We start from the raw sequence: 19,663 nt of genomic DNA, 5'->3' as shown, positions 1-19,663 counted from the left end.
TTTTAGGATAACAAGAGGCATAATGGTAACCACTGTTGATCACCTAGTAATCCCCCCCCCTTTTTTTTCATTTTATGCTATGTCCATCCTCCTGATCTAACTGACTCTGTTTTGCTTTGTCACATTGGGTTTTTCTTTGGTCCGTCTTGTTTTGTTTTTTGTTTTTTGGCCTTTTTTAAAATCTTTTTTCTTTTCCTCTTCAAAGAAAAAGTTAAAAAAAACTGTGGAAGTAATGGAAACTAAAATGTGTGATTATTAGTGTAAAAAAGAGAGGAAGGAAAGTGATCTAAAGGATATAACTGCAAGTTTACTTAAATGTGTAGGATAGAGAACCATATTGCTGAGTTTTTCTTGGATCATTGAACAGAACTGACTGCAATCTCACTGTATTAATCTCCACTTTGTATACTTTAATTTTGTAATCTGGACAGCTGTTTGTAAGATGACAATGTGTGATCTATTAACTGGTGAACTCTTACTGTATGTTTTTTCTCTTGAAATTCTGTGTTGCTTCTAGCCTTTTACTGTCTTGCTTCGTTTAGTTTTTTCTCTTTAAATAAAAAAATTAAAAAAAAAAAAAGAAAGAAAATGAGAAAGCACCAGTAGCAAGTGTAATATAAAATGTATTTCAAGCGCCAGGGCTTTCAGTGGCAGAAGCGCCTGCCTGACAAGCACGAGGTAGTGAGTTCAATTCCTGGCACCAAAATAAAATAAAATGTATTTCACTGTAAGAATGTTATCAAATCCTGGAGACAGAGCTATAAATTAAAAGGTTATAAAAGTACAGGTCTGAACTAACATAGTAGTGCTAGAGATAAAGAAAGCAGATTAAAAAGGGACTAGACAAGAAAACAGAAGGAAATCTATGATACCGTGACATACGCATAAATCCTGAGCCACTTCCAGCTAGGCCTGACACCAACTTAAGATGTGCACCGTGATCCAGAACTCCGAAGAAGCTGCCGAAGTTAAACTCGCCGGCCACCAGACAGCAGCCACTAACTCTTGTCAGGCTGGTCTGCCTGGTACCTTGGGGACAAAGTGCTCAGCTGAGCGTGGCCTCCTTGCACTACCTGGCAGACCTGAGCCACCACGTAAACTCGAAAATGTTCACAGCTCGCATCCAGTCCGCAGAACCCCACCCTGCGGAATCCTACCTTCATGGTGTGATACTATTTTTCTTTTCAATTTTTTGGTATTTTTCAAAGATGTGTATTTAATAAATATAAAATGAAGAACCAGGTTGTCTGCACTTTTCTTTGTCAGAAAATAGACAGACTGGTGTTAATGACCTGAGATTGCAGCAGTACCTGATTTTTATCTACAATAACACACTGGCTGTTTGAGCCCCACTGGTCAGTGGAAACGTTAACACACATGAAATAACGGGGTACTATCCTAGAACTTCCCCTATGCCAGGATTTCCAAGAGAACCTAAAGACATGTATGGCTACAGAAGAGCTAAGAACGGTCTGTAACAGGTGCGGGACCGGTCAGCTGCACGGAACTCAGGCTGGCGCCTGCGCAGCACTACACTGGGCCCTGGAGCGACAGCAGATTCCCTCCTATGCTAACTTCCGGGTTCTTCCACTCCGAGACTGCACTTCCTACTTCTCACGCATGCGCCAGCATCCCCCAATCAGCTGTCATAGCATCATTCTGCCCGCCCCTTCAAACTCCACCCCCGTCAAACCACATAAAAGCCCGCCACTTCCGTGTCTGCCCGAGGGGCTTTGCCCTCTTCTGCTGCCCTTTTGCGCCCCGCAATGAAGGCCTTTTTTCTTTTCTTCCTCTTGCTTCTCTACTGTGCCAAGGAAAAGGCTAACAGCGTGAGTAAATGAATAAATAACAAACCTTAAGCAAACGTATTTGTCCTTACATTGGCTGCCACAGTGACACCCAACCACGAGCGGCCTCCCTTAGCTGACTAGGTGGCCACGAGCGGCCCACTGCGCATGCTCTGGAACTCTGCTCTGGAGCTAAAATGAGCACTGGACTTCGCTGAGAATACTGCATGCTACAGTCTATTACATTTGACCACGGAAGGAGATCAGGAAGGGAGTGCATGCTCCCAGGATACACAGTATAAAGATGGGAGTGGGTGCAGAGAGTTCGAGACTGCAAGGAAGTGTAAAAGAGAAGGGAACTGCTGAAAGGAAACCCTTTCTACCCGGAGTGTTGCCGTGCTGCCCACAGCTGAGCACTGGGCTCAGAAACTTGGCTCCTCCTCTGAATAAGAGGGAACATAATTGCTCTACAAGAATAATTGCTGAAAATTACCACCAAATACCTTAATGCCCATCAAGAATTCAAAGTTTTTAGTGCCAGAAGGGATAAGGAGCTTATCCAATGCCTTACTTTAATGAATACAAACTGTTCGGCCCAAAGATATTATGATTTATCCAGGCAGAACATAATCCTATTGAGCAAATTAAATTTCAACATCATCTTTGAACACAGGAAACAGATTATCTGACTGAAGTGGCCCAGCAAGCCAGGGACATGATAAACAGAAGAGAGATAATGTTTTGTATAAAGGATAACAGGAAAGAAAAGCTTGTTACCCGTGCTGGACTCGTGTCAGTGGGGCCAAGAACTCCGTCCTCTTGCTCAGAAGTGACAATATTTTTAATCCGCAAATCCAAATCCTGAGCAATTTCCTCTACGGCTTGGCAGAAGGAAGCCTTGCTGCTCTGGCCTTTAATCAGCCGCATCTTTATTACCGACAGTATCCGACCCCCTGCAACGCTGCAAATAGAAATAAGATGCCTTCATAATAGCATTGCAAATGACAGTCAGTTTACAGGCTTGGAAGAAGAACTTCCAGCACCAATCAACACCTTTCAGACAATACAGCTTTTGATCTTATAAATCAGACAGTGAAGCATTTAAGAAGAAGATGAGGACCATGGGGCACAAAATGTTTAAAGTTTTTCTAAAAGCAAGTAATTTTGACAAGTTAGTTCATACTTTCTTTCAAAGCAGAAGAGGAAAGATGTAGTTATCTATGACCTGTAATAGATGCGGTCCAGTCATTCACATGCATAAAATGTGTTCATTTGGATGTTTCTGAGACAATAAAATCAACCTTAAAACCTTAAAGCCAATTCAACAAGTTGTTAGTAAGAACCCTGAATCACAGGGTGGAGGAATTTGGGGTCCTAAAGATTGTGTGGCATGACTAAGAAAACCCATTGTTCTGGGCTGGCAGGGAAGGGGAGGAAACTGACCCGAAACACAGATGTCGCACCCAAGTCCATGAAGGGCAATCGGGACAGGAGGTTAAATGAGTAGTGAGTTGGCACTAACCCAGCTAGAGGTGCCCGCAAATAGGGCTCTCTTGTGAAGTCCAGCGTCCAGGGAGAAAGTGGCCCACTCTGAGGGTGTGTCGGGCTGCCTGGGCATGCTGCTTTTCTCTCAGGTGGCATCAAGGAAGCTATCAATGGGCATTTCCACCCCCACTGCTTTACTGTGGCAGACAACAGCCTGGATTCCCAAACACATGCACAACCTGATTCTTCGCATCTTAACGGCTGCTCTGAACAGAGCAGGAGCGTCCTAGGACGCAGCCCAGAGAAACTCCTCGCGGGACAGTAGCCCACTAACTGGGCTGATCCCGGGTTCCCTAATCATCAGACTCCTATCTGGCTTTGTTCACACACCAGCTCCTCCCCTGAATCAGCGTCTTTACCGAGGGCACTGGAGCACTGTTTTGTTCCAGAAGTATCGCAGGTGAGTTCCGTAAGGCAAGGTGGGGCGAAGCCCACGCACCAGTTAGCACTTTGAGAAAAGCAACCGTGTTCAGCAATCTTCCCACACCAGTTTACACTGGACACACACACACAAAAGGTGACGGACGGTACCTGTATTTACTGTGTAGGTGAACGCTAGTCAGTGTGAAGCTTTTCACAGTAAAACAAAAGATACCAGTCTACTGGCAGTGTTAACTGTTTGCAATGCTGTAGTACAGACACTAATAGTCTGAACGCTCTGGGGAAACACCTCGTTGGGGCGGGGGAAGTCTCTCACACCCTTGGGGTCTCCCTCCCTGGGATGGAACAAACACAAGCTGGGTGGTGGGTAGAACCAGCAGGGTCTCCTGAGGGTCAGCAACCCGTGCCCTCATCAGGAGACGAATCCCTGGCAGCAACAAGGTGGCAGAGCTCGGCGGGGCCTCCCGGGGCAGGCACCTGCCGCGGCTTTCACCAGGCCGGGTCTGTCACCTCAGGCCCCTGCACCTTCTTTTCCACAACTCCCCCTGCATGGTGGAAGGCAAACAGGGTTAGGGTTAGGGTTAGGGTTAGGGTTAGGGTACTCCGTGGCTAATTTTAATAACTGGCTTTTAGATTCTTGGAGTTTTCTCCATGGGTAAGCCTTATAATCAAATGAGTTATTTTTTCCCTTTGAATTGTTTTATCTTCTTTTCTTGCTTTACCAATCTGAATTAGCCACCAAATACTGTGCTAAAAAACAAAAGACGGCAGAAACTTCATCTTACGCTGAATGCTAAAGGACTTTCATGGCTACGCTAGGTTTTCACGGAGGCCCCTTGCACAAGCCAAAGCCCTCGCCCTCTGCTCAGCTCTCCACCGGGGTCCAGCCCTCTGAGTGGCTATGTGTTCCTGTTAGACCCCATCTCCGGCCTTCCCTGGGTTTTGTCCCCTCGGACGTCAGTGGCGTATATTAAGTTACCCAGAATTATTATTAGGGGGGAGATAGGGTCTTCCTATGTAGCCCAGGCAGGCCTCAACTCACAGCAACCCTCCTGCCTCAGCCTCACAGTGCTGGGGTTACAGGCGTGCACCACCACACCTGACTTTAAAGAAACATTAAAAGATAAGATGCAGATGAGAAAGGTACACGGGCAGCTCCCGCCTCCTAACTGTGTGGAATCAGAGCCAGGGAAAAAGAAAGATGGAGCAGCTGGTGAATCCCAGAGCTCGTGCAAAACAGACACATGAAGGGGAGCACAGTGCACTGACCCAGACAAGTGACCAGAGACACCTTCCTGTGACACCCAGTGAGGGGCTTACCTAGCAGTGCCACAGTTAAGAACCTGACAACTATTTGTTGAAATCAACTTTGTCTTTAAAGTGAATGTGATTAAACGTATCACATAAAACATTTCAAAAATGACTCCAAAGTGTTTTAAACACAAAAAATGTTAACAGCAGGCCGGGCACTGTGATGCACACCTGTAATTCCAGCATTCAGGAGGCTGAGGCAGGAGGAGCACAGTTTGAGGCTAGCCCCGGCTACATAGTGAGAACCTGTCTCAAAAAAAAAAAAAGAGTTAACATCAAATTAGACTGGAAAATTTCAACCAGGTTTTGAGTTCTGTAAGTGTATACTTAGCTGAACAATATAAGGCAGCTGTGCACTGAAAGGCTGTATCAGATACAAGATGCAGCGTTTTAAACTTCCAACCAAGGGAACTAATCTAGGGAAGGAGCTAAATGTGTTCCAAAGCAGAGGTGCACGCTTGCTGGCGGCACCTACTGGCGGAGCGCAGAAATGCAGCCAGCCGTGCAAAGGGGCTCCGGAAGGCCGCGCCTTGGGGGTTTGGAGAAGCAGCCCTTTCCTTCCTCACTTTCATCTGGGGAGACAGAAGTTAGACTGCGGGCGTCGCTTACACCACTGGGCTCCCGGGGCTGCAGTCTGCACCTCTCATTGTCACCAGCGGTTCTCAGTCTTGTGATGAACGGCAAAGGACACGACAGTAGCTCCCGGAGCCGAGATGCAGAGAAAGAACATGGAAAGCACTCAGCAGAGCCGAGGAAAGCAGAAAGCAAGAAGGGGCTGGGGGTGGGGTGGGGGGTCTGCTCCGGATTTGCTCCGGGCCAGAAGGAAGAGAAGATCCCCACTGCAGGAAGACACGCATCCGCTCGGCAACACGCAGTGCGCAATCCAAGTTACTGCGTAAACCATCGAGGAGCTGAGGATGCGCTGCTGGAGCACGGGATTTTGCAGACTGGGTCAGGGAGCGCGGCAGGCACCTGGAGAGCAAGGCCTCCTTGGAAGTCACAAGAGAGAAGAGCTCCACGAGAAAGTGACCGATGTGACCAAGAGCTGAGGGAGGGCAGCGTGAATGCGTGTGAGCAGAGCACACCCAGGGAAGTAAACACCGATCATCTGTTCTGCACCAGATGCTGGGCTGGGGGCAGGGGGTGTCGGAAGGAAAACCAAGAAGCCCTTGCAGTCTCCTGCCCAGTGGAGAACACACACTAAACAACAGGGACGTGGGGAAAAGTACTGTATCTTCATTCCTTCAAGCATGTAAGCACACACCTGTAATTTCAGCACTCAGGAGGCTGAGGCAGGACAAAGTGAGTTCAAGGCCAGCCTGCACTACATAGTGAGACCCTGTCTCAATAACAAAAAACAAAAAGACAGACTTTAAGCTATAAAAGGAAGAAGGAACTGGAGGGGAAGAACCTTTTTTGCCCCTTATAATTTAATAAACTGCGGCTAAATTCCAAGTGGACGAGGATGGAATTATTAGATAGAATGAATAACCCAAGGGGCAATGCCCAGGAGGTCATCCACCCCCCTCTCCCCAGAGCTGGCTGGCTTCAAGTTCATCCTTCACGGTTAAACTCAGCAAGGACGTCCACCCAGAAAAGCAGACCTGAAGCCTCACCGCAGGCTTCCGGGCCCCCGCCTTGCATAAGTAGGGTATGTTTGAGTTTTCAATCATTTTACCTTTTCAATGAATAAGATGAAAACACACCTACAGCGAAGTCCAAACCACCCTAAGCAAGAACCTCAGGATCACCCACGTGGACTGCAGACAGCCATGGAAGACACTGAGCAGCTAAGCTCCCTCTCCGGGTCTCCCAGGAGCTTGGGCCCCCAACCCCTCATGAGCGCCAGGCGACATGCGCAGTGAATGGCTTCTCAGTGAAGACGTCTGCTCCTTCACTGCTGCCCAAACAAATGCACTCCGCCCTACCCTCTCCATCATTCCCCAACCAGGAATCCCCGGAATTGTAAGAAATTACATCCCATGGGTATACGCATTTATCTTGGCTCGTGCCCAAAATCTGACATAAAAAACAAAATAGCAAAAACAAGATTTTAACTTTTTATTCATTTATTGGTTGATGGGCATTTGGGCTGTTTCCAAGATCTGACTATTATGAACTGTGCCACTATAAACATGGGTGCTCACAGATCTTAATTCTCTTAGCAACATACCCAGAAGGGGAATGGCTGGGTGAATGGAATCTCCAACCCTAGTTTTTTTAGAAACATGCACACTAATTTACACCATGGTTGCATCAGTGTGCACGTCCATCACCAGCGGAAAAGGGCACTTTTCCCCGCAGCCCCACTGGCACTTGTGGGGTTTTTAAAAATAAAACAGAATACTACGCAGCCATAAAGGAGGAAACCAGAGACATCTACTGCTAAATGGAGGCACCATGAGACCATTCTCTTAAGTATTTACCCAGACACATGTGTAAATATCACACTCTCTGGTGTGACAAACTGAAAGTGTAAATCAAGACTAAAATGTAAAACCGATACTGTGAAATAGGAAATAACTGTTCAAAGGAAAAGGGGAATGGGGGTTAGAAGGGAAAAGAAAAAATGAGGAAAAAAGGGTAAAATGGAAACAAGGCTTTGTACATACGGCGGGGAAGAGGAGTTGAAGAGAGGGGTGGGGAATTAGAAAAAAAAGTCATAAAGAAAAAGAGGGGAGCGGCAACAGCGGCTGATGAGCAGCGACGTTTCCCCAAGTGTGGGAAGATGAGGAGGAGCAGCCGGGTGCGGGCTAAGAGGTGACTGGGCCCACGGATCTGTCCAGAGAGGGACGCGTGTGAGGGGACCGCAAAGCTGAGGACGGCACTGAGGGCCAGCGCACCAGGACAGAGCGGGGTCTGTAAGGGCAGGTGTGTCCTCTGCATCCCTCCTCAGACACATACAGGGTTACCATGGAGACCACGCCAGGCGGTCCAGCCCGGGGCGGCAGAGCCATGGCAGACCACGAGTAAGCCTCGACCGAGAGAATCCTGACAGTCACCGCCACTGCCCACCCACAGCCCAGAGCGCAGCCAGCGAGGCTGACAGCTTTGGAGAGTAAAGGACGCCTCTGAGAAAATTCCGGGAGAGCCCCAAAGGAAAGACCTGCAGTTAGTGACTTGGGAGCGGAAGTCCCCACCAAAGGGCCACCTGAAGTACAGTAACTCATGGTCTGTGGTTAAGTCCACCATACAAAGCGGCCAGTCAGCTTTCCAGAGCCTCACCCTAAAATATAGGGCAGTTCAGGATCACCATGCATCCCTAACACCATGCATGCAAAAACGCACAAACCAGAACTGAGAGCCGAGAAGCAACGGAGATACAAAGCAGTCATCCAGGGAGCAGATTAAAGTGTTTTTAACTAACTATAATCAGGACTCTTCGGTAAGGAATCATAACAATCAAATGTAGCCACAGGATAAAGACATTTGCCTCTCCTCGCTTTTCATAAGAAAGCTACAGGAGGAAAACCAGGGCTCAGCTATTAAAGAGAAGACCTTGAGGCCGCAAAAAGAGGCAAAGCGGCAGGGGCAGCCTGGCCAGGCCGGGCAGCACGGGCGTGCCAGGAAGAGAAGCGAGCGCTGGAGGTGACGTCTAAAGCCAGGCTGGTGGGCGGCCCAGGGTTCACAGAAAGTCTCACTGCAAGCTTGATAACAAACGGATGAGAAACCGCCAGAGCAAAGCCAAAGGAAGAGGGAGCTAACTGTGGCCTCTAGAAGAAAATGAAAGTTTGTATGAGAGAAAAGGATAGCCAGGGATTCACCTCAGGGGGTAAGCGCCTGCCTGACAAGCGCGAGGTCCTTGGGTTCAATCCTTGGGACCAAAAACAGTCTCAAGTTTATCTTTCTTTATGGCTTAGTACTCTATTTAAAAAAACACATCTTTTTTGAGCTGGGTGTGGTAATGCACTCCTGTAAAAATCCCAGCATTTGGGAGTCCGAGGCAGGAGCATCTCTGTGAGTCTGAGACCAGCCTGGCTGCAAAGTGAGCTCAAGGCCAGCCTGACCTGTGTGGCAAGACCCTGTCTCAAAGAGACAAAAAATAAAAATAAAAATAAAAGAAAGCAAGCAAGGAACGAAGTATAAGCACAGCATGTAGCTCAGATGTAGGCAACACTGACGGTCATCATAAGTCAAGCTCTCAAATGCGAGATAACCCAAAATTCGCTATTCCTACAACAGGAGGATGAACAAGTGTGTGAAGAGCGGGAGCCACGGAGAAGAATTTTCAGCGGGCTGCAAATCCTCATATTCTGTGGCAGAAGTGAACAGGCACCGCCCAGAATTAAAAAATCAAAATCAGCTGCAAGCAACCTTCATGTAAATGGAGGTAAATACAAAAGCAAATATGTTTCTAAAAATTGAGTCTTCCTAAGAGGAAAACTTTTCCACACTAAGACTAGGGTTGGTCGACATTGTACTTTAAAAATATTTTTAAATTATCTGTTATGTCAGAATAAATAGCCAGGCATAGTGGCGAATTCCTATACTTATAGCACTCAGGAGGCTGAAGCAGGAGAATCGCTGAGTTCAAGCCCAGCCTGGGCTACATAGTGAGTTCAAAGCCAGCCTGCAGTACCCAGTGAGACCCTGTCTCAAAAAACAAACAAAAGAATGAATTACCAGCCAATGTATTGTCTGGAGTTCAAAAGATGCCGCTGACATTGGCAACAAGTCATTTTCAAAACCAGCTCCTTTTTGTAATGGGTGTCCATGTAAGAACAGGATCCAACTAGGAATAAAACCCTGAGAAAATTCTTTTTGGACTTTAGAAAAGAAAGCAGCTTCACAGAATAAGAAGAGACAGTGGGTGTCAGAGTCAGAACTGCCCGAGTTCAGGCTGAGGCTCTGCCCCCCAGAGCAATGCAGTTTGGTTCCCTCATCTGCAGACTGGGGCAGAACCTCGCGTGGAAGGCCTCTGCGAGTGTCAGGTGACAACCACAGAAACAGCACCACTCAATGTCGCACGCCTAAGTATAGGATCACCACGAGCTATTTCCACCAGAACTACTCAAGGACGAACTAGTCTAACTGCCAGGGATCCAGCATCATGACCAGCATTTGCAATGCAATTTTGCCCTGAAAAATTAATCTAAACCTACCATCCAATACACCCATAAGTGGAAGTCTATACAATTTTAAAAAAACCTCTTACTCCATTATAGGTATAATAAAAACCACAGCTGAACCAAAGATTTACTCATACACAAATACTAGCAGAAAAATAGCTATTTCTTCAAATCTTTTTCTTAGTGTGTTTCCTTTATTGCAAAATAAAAAGTTTAAAAGGATTCTCTACTTGGCAATCTCCAGCCCTCAAAAATCTGTTTCTTCCAGATAAAGATAGGTGGCAAGGTTCTTTGCTGACCCAGGTTAGCTGGGACATACAAACATCATACTGAGGTGGAAATTTAGGGGAAAAAGTCACACAATTAAAATGTATTCATCAGGCCGGGGATTTAGCTCAGTGGCATAAGCACTTGCCTGGCAAGCGTGAGGTCATGAGTTCAATCCCCAGCACCGCAAAAAATAAAAATAAATAAATAAATAAAATGTATCCATCGGAGCACTGGCTCCTTTCTCCCTGCTGTTACATCTGATGCACGGTCCTTATGATGTCGCTTTCATTCTTCCCTCTGAGTCTGTGATGCTTTAAAGACAAAACAGTAACTGAGGGCTGAGTAATTTATGGAAAGTTATTACCTTGGGTCAGGTATTTCTCCGAGAATCTCATGTAGTTTGTCCAGGAAAGTAACGAAGTCAGATAATCCCTTTATGTGTGTCCTTAGAGGGTCAGAGGGCGAGGGTGCATAGCCTTTCCCCCCGAGCTCAATCCTCCTGATAAACGACGTGGCCGCCTGCGAACAAAACCAAGAGGTTCAGTCAGGTCACCAGTCGGCGAGGGGAGACCACCGCGTGCTCTGGGAAGCGGGGGCCTCCATGCAATGTGAGGCTCAGCTGCTCGGACCCTGGAGCCAAGAACCGTGCAACCGAGGGCCACGCAGAACTCAGCCAGCAAAGGAGACATCTGCTTGCTTTTCCCCGACATCTACCTTTAGTATCTTTTTCCAGATTCTTGGAGAAATACCAGACCCAATCGCATGGCCGTAGTTGTATGGGTTTGTTTCTGGATCCTCTATTCTGTCCTGTTGGTCTGTGTATCTATTTTTGTACCCTTACCATGTGGTTTTGGTGATGGTGGCTTTGAAATTGGGTATGTGAAGCCTCCAGCCTTGCTCTCTGAGCTCAGGACTGCTCCAGCTATCCTGGGTCCTTCACGTTCCCTTATGAACTTTAGTGTTACTTATCAAAGAATGTCAGTGGTATTTTGATGAAAAATGCATTGATTCTGTAGGCTGGTTTCAGTATTAAGGCCAGTTTAACAAGGCTAATTCTGCCAATCTGTGAATACGGACAGCTTTCCAGATTCTAGAGTCTTCTATCCCTTCTTCAGTGTCCTGAAATTTTCAGTGCAGAGGTCTTCTCCTCCTTGGTTAGACTGATCCCTAAGATTTTATTTTATTTAAAGCAATTGTAAACCGAATTGCTTTCCTGATTTCTTTCTCAGTCCACTATTAGTGGATATTAAAATTACTGATTTTTACTTTTTTATCTTTGTACTTTGCTAAATTCATTTATCAGCTCCACAAGTCTTTTGGTAGAATCTCTAGGGTCTTCTAAGTAAGGATTGTAACATCTACCAACAAGGATAACGTGGCTTCACCCTTGCCTATTTGTACCCTTTTGAATGGATATCCTGGCCTTTTTCCTAAGCAAGCAGAGTTCTTTACAGCAAACTGTCTGTGATTGTTTAGGTCAGCGGCCCCCAAGTCTCATGAATCATGTACTGGACAAATCTAGCATTGTGACTGGTTCATTGGCTAGCGCTTGGACTGGGGGTGTGAGCGCTACTCTGGCCTAGGACTGCAGCCAGCACGTGATGTAAAGGCAGGAGGAAGGTGTGTCTTCCTCTCTTGCCATTCACGCCTTGTATTTTGTGGCTGCCATGAACTGCGGCCCCGCCATGCCACCCTGCCTTAGAGCCAACTGAGTAGGGACTGCAACCTCTAAGAACTGTAAGAAACTAACCTTTCCTTCCCTAATTTTGGGCAGCAGGCATTTTGTCTCAGCAACAAGAAAAAAGTTAGACAGAATTTGGCATCAGTGGAGTGGGGTCATTGTTGTACCTGCCCATGTGGTTTGAGAGCCTTTGGAAATGGCTTGTGGGCAGAGTTTGGAAAGGTTCAGAGATGTCACCTGAAAGAGTGGCATTGGAACACCTTAGGCTGTGTTGTAGTGGAGATTCTGGTTAGGGCTCAGGAGACCAGGAGGCTGATAGAAAACCTGCCAGCAAAGACCAGACTTGGGAGGTTTCTGCTGGGAAGAAGGACTATGTTGGTTGTTACGGCTTGGCAGAAAGTTTGCCTACATTCTACTCACGTGCAGAGACTCTGCCCGAGACTGAGATGAAGGGCGGAGGATTGATTAAACTGGCAGAAGAAATTTCAAGATGGTCGAATACAGAGTCAGTGGCATGGCTATTGTTGGAGGCTTTTAGCCAGCTTTATGTTGCAAATCAAGAGCAAAGAGCCGAGCAGGATATTTTAAAATGCTGTGAGTTTGGAACCTCACATCACTGCCGCCATTCTGGAACCTCATGTGGCCTCTGTCACCCTTCTGGATAACTAAGACACGGGGTCTCAGAGCTCCTGATAACAAACACACAGTATGGATAAGCACTCTACAGGACGTCTGTGGGGAATCCTGCCTTAGAGAAACCCTCCCTTGCGAGCTTGAAGAATACAGTAAAATAAGTAAATAAATAAATATAACATAGTTTTTCAAGTACACAGATGGAACCTAGATCAGCCACTTAAAAAGTGTTTGATTATAGTTGCGGGAACTCTTTTTTAAAATATGTAGACCTGCAGCTTACAGACTCTGAATCTTAAAAACATACACAACCATACCAAAAAGATAGACGTCTGTTTCTCTCGAGCAGCATGTTTCAAATCGGTGAAGGCCTCCCTTCCAAGTCCTCTGTCGGGAATGTTGAGGATATGAGCCAGGGCCAGGTCATTCTTGGAATTCACTAGCAGGTTTAAATATGAAAAGAAAATTTTCTTTGCTAGTAGCTTCACCTGTTCAATAAAGTATTCAGTTATTTTCCTTACTGGAGTTGTTCTAAATCCATAATGGTTTTATATGCACAGTAACAATACCTATGATCATCCAATCACGATACTTTACAGCTCTTTAGGAAAAGAAAACTGTCACACAAGCTAAAACGTCGACTGGATCATCGGCACGTTCTCATAAGATCGCCTCGCTGCCAACACGGAACTGTGAGTAACAACTATCACCATTGTTAGAAAGCTGCTCGTAGCATATGATACGAAAGATACTGCTCATCTCTACACCTCTGTCGTGGTCTCGTCTCATTTCCCTGAGTACATCTGCTGCGAGCTAAGACAATAAAGTTCCCAGCAGCCACCTGTGTGAGTCCCCGGCTCTGTTTCATCCCTACGTCTGCCTCCCTCACATGCCAGGCTTAAGGGCTAACGCGGAAGGGTTAAACTCTAGAGAACTACTAACATCAAATGATCACCCAAAGGTTAAAATGAAGAGAAGAAGCCAAACGTTAAGGGAACAATTGTGTATATTTATGACAAGGTTAACCGGGCCCGGGCAGAGCTAAAGGCCAGACTCACACAACAGATTTGGGAGGATTTAGGCCTTTAATGCGTACCGCACTTAATCTTCAGACTCATGATAAACCAAGACATTTGATAATCTTTTTCTTAAAATTAGCTATTTATAGCCACTTCCAGTATTGAGGGAGAAGCAGTCATGTGAACCCCACAGATAACAACTAAAACTTATTAAGGAAAATGTTTTAAATGGAATGGTATAAAAACACTGGAAAACACCCAAAAAGCAGACACAAGATGGGGAATTTACTGTTAAATGAGGCCCAACAAGAGAGCTAAAAATTGCAAGTTTATGATTATTTGAGGCCCTGCAACTTCCAGTAATTGGGAAGTAAGTAATCATGTGAATCCTGCAGATAACAACTTCCACGTAGTAAATAAACATTTCAAAATACAATTTAACGACACTGGAAAGTGTTCAAAAGGCAGACGAGGCTGGAGGAGACTCTAATTTTAAAATAACTGCAACAAGAAGGGTATGAATTAAGTTTTCGGTTTACTGGCCCAAGAATCTAGGTTACAGAAAATGCGGGGAAGGGCTAGAGATCAAGGTTCAGGGCCAACAAAGCAGGTAGAAAGGCACAGGGAGAAATCCTGGCGACAACTCAGAACATAAGCAGCTGGCAGCCGACGTGCAGCATGGGAGACAGCCTAGGGCTCCATCAAAATGTGAGCACAAATCAGCATCTCTTCTACAAAGCCTGAGCTGCACAGAGCCTGCGGTGCGGCCTGAAGTCTTGCTTGGCCCGTGGTGTTAAAGAACTGAGCAGAGCTAGAGTGGCAAAACCCGAAGCTGAACAGGCTCTCAGGGTGAGAGGCAGGGGCCGCGCCTGGTAGAAATGGAAAATTTGTAGGCAGCAAAGGAAGTCACCAGGCGAATAAGCAGCGCCCTTGGCTGACCACCAAGTCTGGTGGGTGAAAGGGTTACCTGCAAAAGCCACACGAGACAACAATGGAGGGAGCCACCAGAATCGCTATCAGCAGCCCCACAGCAACAGGGAGAGGAAACACAGGCACCCAGCAAGCAAATCCCTTGCGGAACAGAAGGCATCGCTCAGAAGACGGTAACAGAACTCAGAGTCGCTATAAAATACTGGCTGCAATGTTTCATCCAAAACCACCAGACACTCAAAGAAAAAGGGACATATCAAGAGAAACTCACCAAGAAGACCTCGTCATAGGGTTTAGCAGCCATCACATCAAGACAACAGCTATAAATTATGTCAAGGAATTATAAGCAAATGTCCACTGAGTTAAGGGAATATATGCTATCAATAAAATAACAGAAGCCAGGTGTGACAGCGCACACCTGTCATTCCAGCTGTTGGGAGGCTGAGGCAGGAGGATCATTGTAAGTTCAAGGTCAGCCTGAACTGCATAGCAAGACCCTGTCTCAAAAAATAAATAAATAGTAACAGAAAATATGTCAACAGAAAAGTGCATGCTCTTAAAAAGTAAATTATAGAACTAACAAGTAAAATTTTGTTGGATGGGCTCCATAGCAATTTGGAGAGAGTCAAACAAAGCATCAATGAACAAGATATATCAACAGAAATCACCAAATCTGAAAAATTAAGGACAGAAATTATTTTTTAAAAAAACCAAAGTGATCCAGGAGATAATTTAAACAAGTCCAACACACATATAATTGGAATCCCTGAAGAGATATCATAAGACTAGAAAAAAGCAAGATGAAATTATGTGTCAAAACATCCCAAATTGTAAAACGTTAACCTGTAAATCCAAGAAGCTTCTCCGGCAGGAGAAACACACAGGAACTCACTCCTACACACACTGTACTCCACCTCTAACCACCGAAGAGGAGACGAAAATCTGAAAGCAGTCAGAGTAAAATAATGTACAACTTACAGGAGAACAGAAAACTTTAACAGATCATTGAGAAATACGGGAGGCAGAAGACCCCGGAACAATGTGATGAATGTGTGGGGAACTGACCAGAGAATTACTGAGAATTAAAACCATCAATAAACAGGAGATCTATGAAAACACATACCCGGTGGACTAGAACAGAGTCCAGAAACAGAGTGACATGGGTGAGATGATGTGATTTTCAGACAAACACACGAAAGAAATAGGGAAATGATAATCTTTCCACCAATCAATGTTGGACCTGCCAAAACCTCACACACCACTAACAAAAATGAACTCAGAGTGGGTCATAGTGTACCATGAGAGGCTATAATACACTTAGAACAAAATATAGGAGGAAATGTTCAAAACCTGGATTAGGCAAAAAGTTCCTACGCATGACACAAAAAGCAAAATCCAAGGGAAAAAAAATAAACCAATAAACATGATTTCATCCGAATTTTAAATCCCTCGTATGGAACTCTCTTCCTGTCTTTACCCTTTCAAGTAAAGCACAAGAACAGGATGATTGTCCAGTTTTTGGAGGTCACTGTATGTTAAGTAAAAAATATCTGTACTAATTACAAGCTTTTTCAGTTTAGAAACTGACTTTCTTCAAACTGAGATTAAATCTTTGTATGTCAGTAAGAATTAAGGGTAGGCCAAAGAAACGTGGAGCTGTCCGAAAGCTTAAATAAAACTGATTTCTAAACGAACGCTGATTTCTAAACAAACACTGTCCACACTCTGCGGTGTGGACAGAATCAGTTCATTAAACAAACAGGGCAGGGCCCCACTTTTCAGAATCTTGGTCACCCTTCACTCGGCCCTGGCTCCTAGACGTGGCTGTGTGTGCGTGGACTCCACCCTAGACAGCCCACTTGCACACACAAGAGCAGGGAAGGTGCAAGTGCCAGGTTACCCAGCCGTAAGGACGGGGACAGATGCCCCACGGCAGTGTGAGGTAAAGGAGCAGGACTCCGTGATGTCCCTCAAGTTCTCCCAGCACCCAGATCACAAGTGTAGCCTCTGCTGGCCACAAAGAACAAGCTCGAGGTACGGATGCCCCAGCTCTGTTTTGCCTCCAGTTAGTATTGGGTATGCACGTCCTGGTCCAGGAAGTCCTTATGTTTGAGTAGCAGAAATATTGTGAATGGAGAGGACATTAAATTAACTGCAGGAACATAAGAAGGTTCCTTATTACAGCGTAAACATGGCCTTGTCTGCCTTGACTTGGGGCAGACTACATTACTCTTCCCAAATGTCAGGGGGGTAACAAGAGATCACTGTTTTAGACGGGTGTTATACCAGCAAGTTAAAAGGAACCTGGAGGAACAGGCAGAAAACATTCAAAATGGGCTTGCAATTCTTCCTTCTACCAGAAAGGAGAAGAAAATGCCCGAGAAGTCTGATAAGGGCAGGGAGGAGAAGGGGGAAGAGAGAAGACTCAGGAGATACCACGTACGGGTGCAGATTCCCTAGGATGAACGCGATCATCACATAAACCAAAAGTGTACCAACGAAATTAACTTTTTAAAAAAGCCTGACAGGATGCATAGAAAAGACACAGCAAGTTCTTTAGTGTTCCCTCTACGTTAGCTCAAAAGTCAAAGAGAGCAACCCAGTTCAAAACAATGAATGAATGACAATTCTGAGTCCTAAGAAGAACGCCAGATGAAATGTGCTTTGCCCCTGTGTGTATGTTAGACCAGCTCCTAGTTAGTAAGGAAATGTGGCAGTGACCACAGCACTTTTAGAGAAATGTGATTGACACCATTTGACAGAATAAAGCTTTGCTTTACTGAGAAATAGCAAGTAATTAATGTAGAAGTGACAGAATTACAAGCTCAGCATTCTACAAATGCTAAGGAAACAAAAAATTTATTGGGGCCAGGGGTTTAGCTCAGTGGCACCAGTGTCTGCCTGGCGAGCACAAGATCGTGAGTTCGATGCCTCATACCAAAAAAAAAAAGAAAGAAAGAAAAGAAAAGAAATAACGGATGCAGGCATATACAGAACCCTGATGTGCAAGGTCAGGAAGAGGATTATCACAGACGACCAAAGTATCAGCACGGAGCTCTGCACAGAGAAGAGTGAGCAAGCCTCCACTACCTAAGGGAGAGCGCGACACCCCAGGACAGCCTAAGCTGTGCCTCCTGCTGAAATGCCACCTTTAAACTTTTAACTCTTAAAAATTACTGAGCCTAAATCTAAACTTTTAACTTCCAGCTTACTACAAATACAATAACTAGTAAAACAAGTTAAAGAATACCAGATAACCTGTACGGGGCACACGCCTGTGAGCCAGGCATCTGGGACGGGGGCGGAGGATTCCAAGTGTGAGCCCAGAACGGCAACCTGACCGCTTAGCAAGACTCTGCCCCCAAATAAAAAGCAGAACAAGGCAGGAGACGCTGCCCAGTGCAAAGGCTCTAGGTGCATCCCCAGCACCACAAAAAGACAAAACAGAAGCAAAACCAAAAAAAGTGAAGTATGCATCAGACAAATAGAAAGGAAGAAAAAAAAAGAGGAATCTTTATCAATTAAAAGACTCTAAAGAGACATGAAAACCAAACATGAAATTCGAATACAGAATGTAGTAAATTATATTAGTGGATACTGTGTAAGTTTTTATATATGGATAATAACATTGTGGCTATTTATTCCCATACATTACCAAAAAATGTAAGTTGAAGAATTTTAGGGACAAGGTGCCACATGATATTGGCAATTTATTTTCAAAGAACACAGAGAAAAATTAAACACAGATAAAAAGCACGCTGTTAAATCCAGGAAGCAGGAATGTGAGTATTTATTTGAAGACAGTGATAAAAGTTGCCTTTCAAATTGCAATCAGAATAATAAGGGATTTAGAGAAGAATCTACCTCAGCAAGGTTTCCTGAAAAATGAAAACGATAACTCAGCAAATGTGTTCACCTAATGCAGGAGCCAGTGTTGTCAAGAGGAAGTGCATTTCAGAGTTGTTATATATGGGCATGATATTTTTAAAAATATGTTAAGTAAAACTTTACTCTTTCCTTCCAAAACTCTTAAGCTCACGTCTTAACAGTGGTTTAATTAATCACAAAACTTTCATGATCATAATTTCCTTGGTTAGTGGGGTTTATAATATGTGGTTACATGGCCAGCACAGTATTAAACTGAAAGTTAAATTATGTTAAATCAGGCCTGAGAGGGACACTAATTTCCTGTTCTTCACTTGCACACCGAAGCCTGGTAACACACTCTTGCTACACCCGTTGTACTACTGCGAAGGGTACAGACCTAACTGTGCAACTGAATACACCATTCAAGACTCCGTCATCCAAAATAGCAAAGTTTACTGAATAGAAAGATGCAGACTTCAGAGAAATTGGATTTTCAACTGTTTCTTCGGTATTCTGAATGATGCCTATTTTTGCTTATGCCAGTTACCTTGGTTCAAAAATCATAAATATTGCAGGGCACGGTGGCACATGTAATCCCAGCACTCAGGAGGCTGGAGCAGGAGGATCACTGCAAATTCAAGAGCAGCCTGGGCTACCAAATGAGTTCAAGGCCAGCCTGAACTACACAGCAAAAGACCCATCTCAAAAGTAAAAAAAAAAAAAAAAAAAAAAAATTCATACTTTTCCCAGTGCAAAATATTACACTTTGCAAGTCATTTTATTTAAAAAAAAATTTGAGAGCTAGGGGTTTAGCTCAGCAGCATAAGCACCTGCTTGGCAATTTGGAGATCATGACTTCAATCCCCTGGTACCAAAAAAAAAAAAAATTGAAAACTTGTAAAAATTTAAAAAGAACAAAACATTAATAATTCTAGTAAGCTAACAAATTCATGGCAATTTGCGGCGATCACACCGTTTTAATCTCTTCATAGCTCACCGATACCTTTTCATCATCCTCGCTGTATTTCAGGGGTGATGGTGGACAAAGACCAGCTTCATCCTCTACTTCACGCTCCTTGTCCAAGAGAAAATCCCGCAGCTGGATCTGGAGGACATACAGGGTATAAATAAGCACAGCTCTACCGAATGTAAGATGCTCCGGTGCCTGGC

General features: G+C 44.9%; 1 protein-coding gene across 2 annotated transcripts in view; it reads right to left on the bottom strand.

The window, feature by feature from the left end:
• Window positions 1-19,663, bottom strand: part of Parpbp (PARP1 binding protein) — a 54,019-nt gene that overhangs the window by 14,843 nt on the left and 19,513 nt on the right. For both annotated transcript variants that reach the window (XM_003476245.4, XM_063255458.1), the window contains 4 exons: window positions 19,497-19,598; window positions 12,995-13,165; window positions 10,728-10,882; window positions 2,565-2,748 (listed from right to left, as the gene is read on the bottom strand). In XM_003476245.4, the coding sequence (XP_003476293.1) occupies window positions 2,565-2,748; window positions 10,728-10,882; window positions 12,995-13,165; window positions 19,497-19,598 (612 nt within the window). The remainder of the gene's footprint in view (window positions 1-2,564; window positions 2,749-10,727; window positions 10,883-12,994; window positions 13,166-19,496; window positions 19,599-19,663) is intronic.

This window comes from Cavia porcellus, unplaced genomic scaffold (assembly GCF_034190915.1).
Source record: "Cavia porcellus strain 051 isolate PalLab524CR breed Dunkin Hartley unplaced genomic scaffold, mCavPor4.1 scaffold_8, whole genome shotgun sequence".
Taxonomy (NCBI): Eukaryota; Metazoa; Chordata; class Mammalia; order Rodentia; family Caviidae; genus Cavia; species Cavia porcellus.
This window is presented reverse-complemented; position numbering and strand designations above follow the sequence as displayed.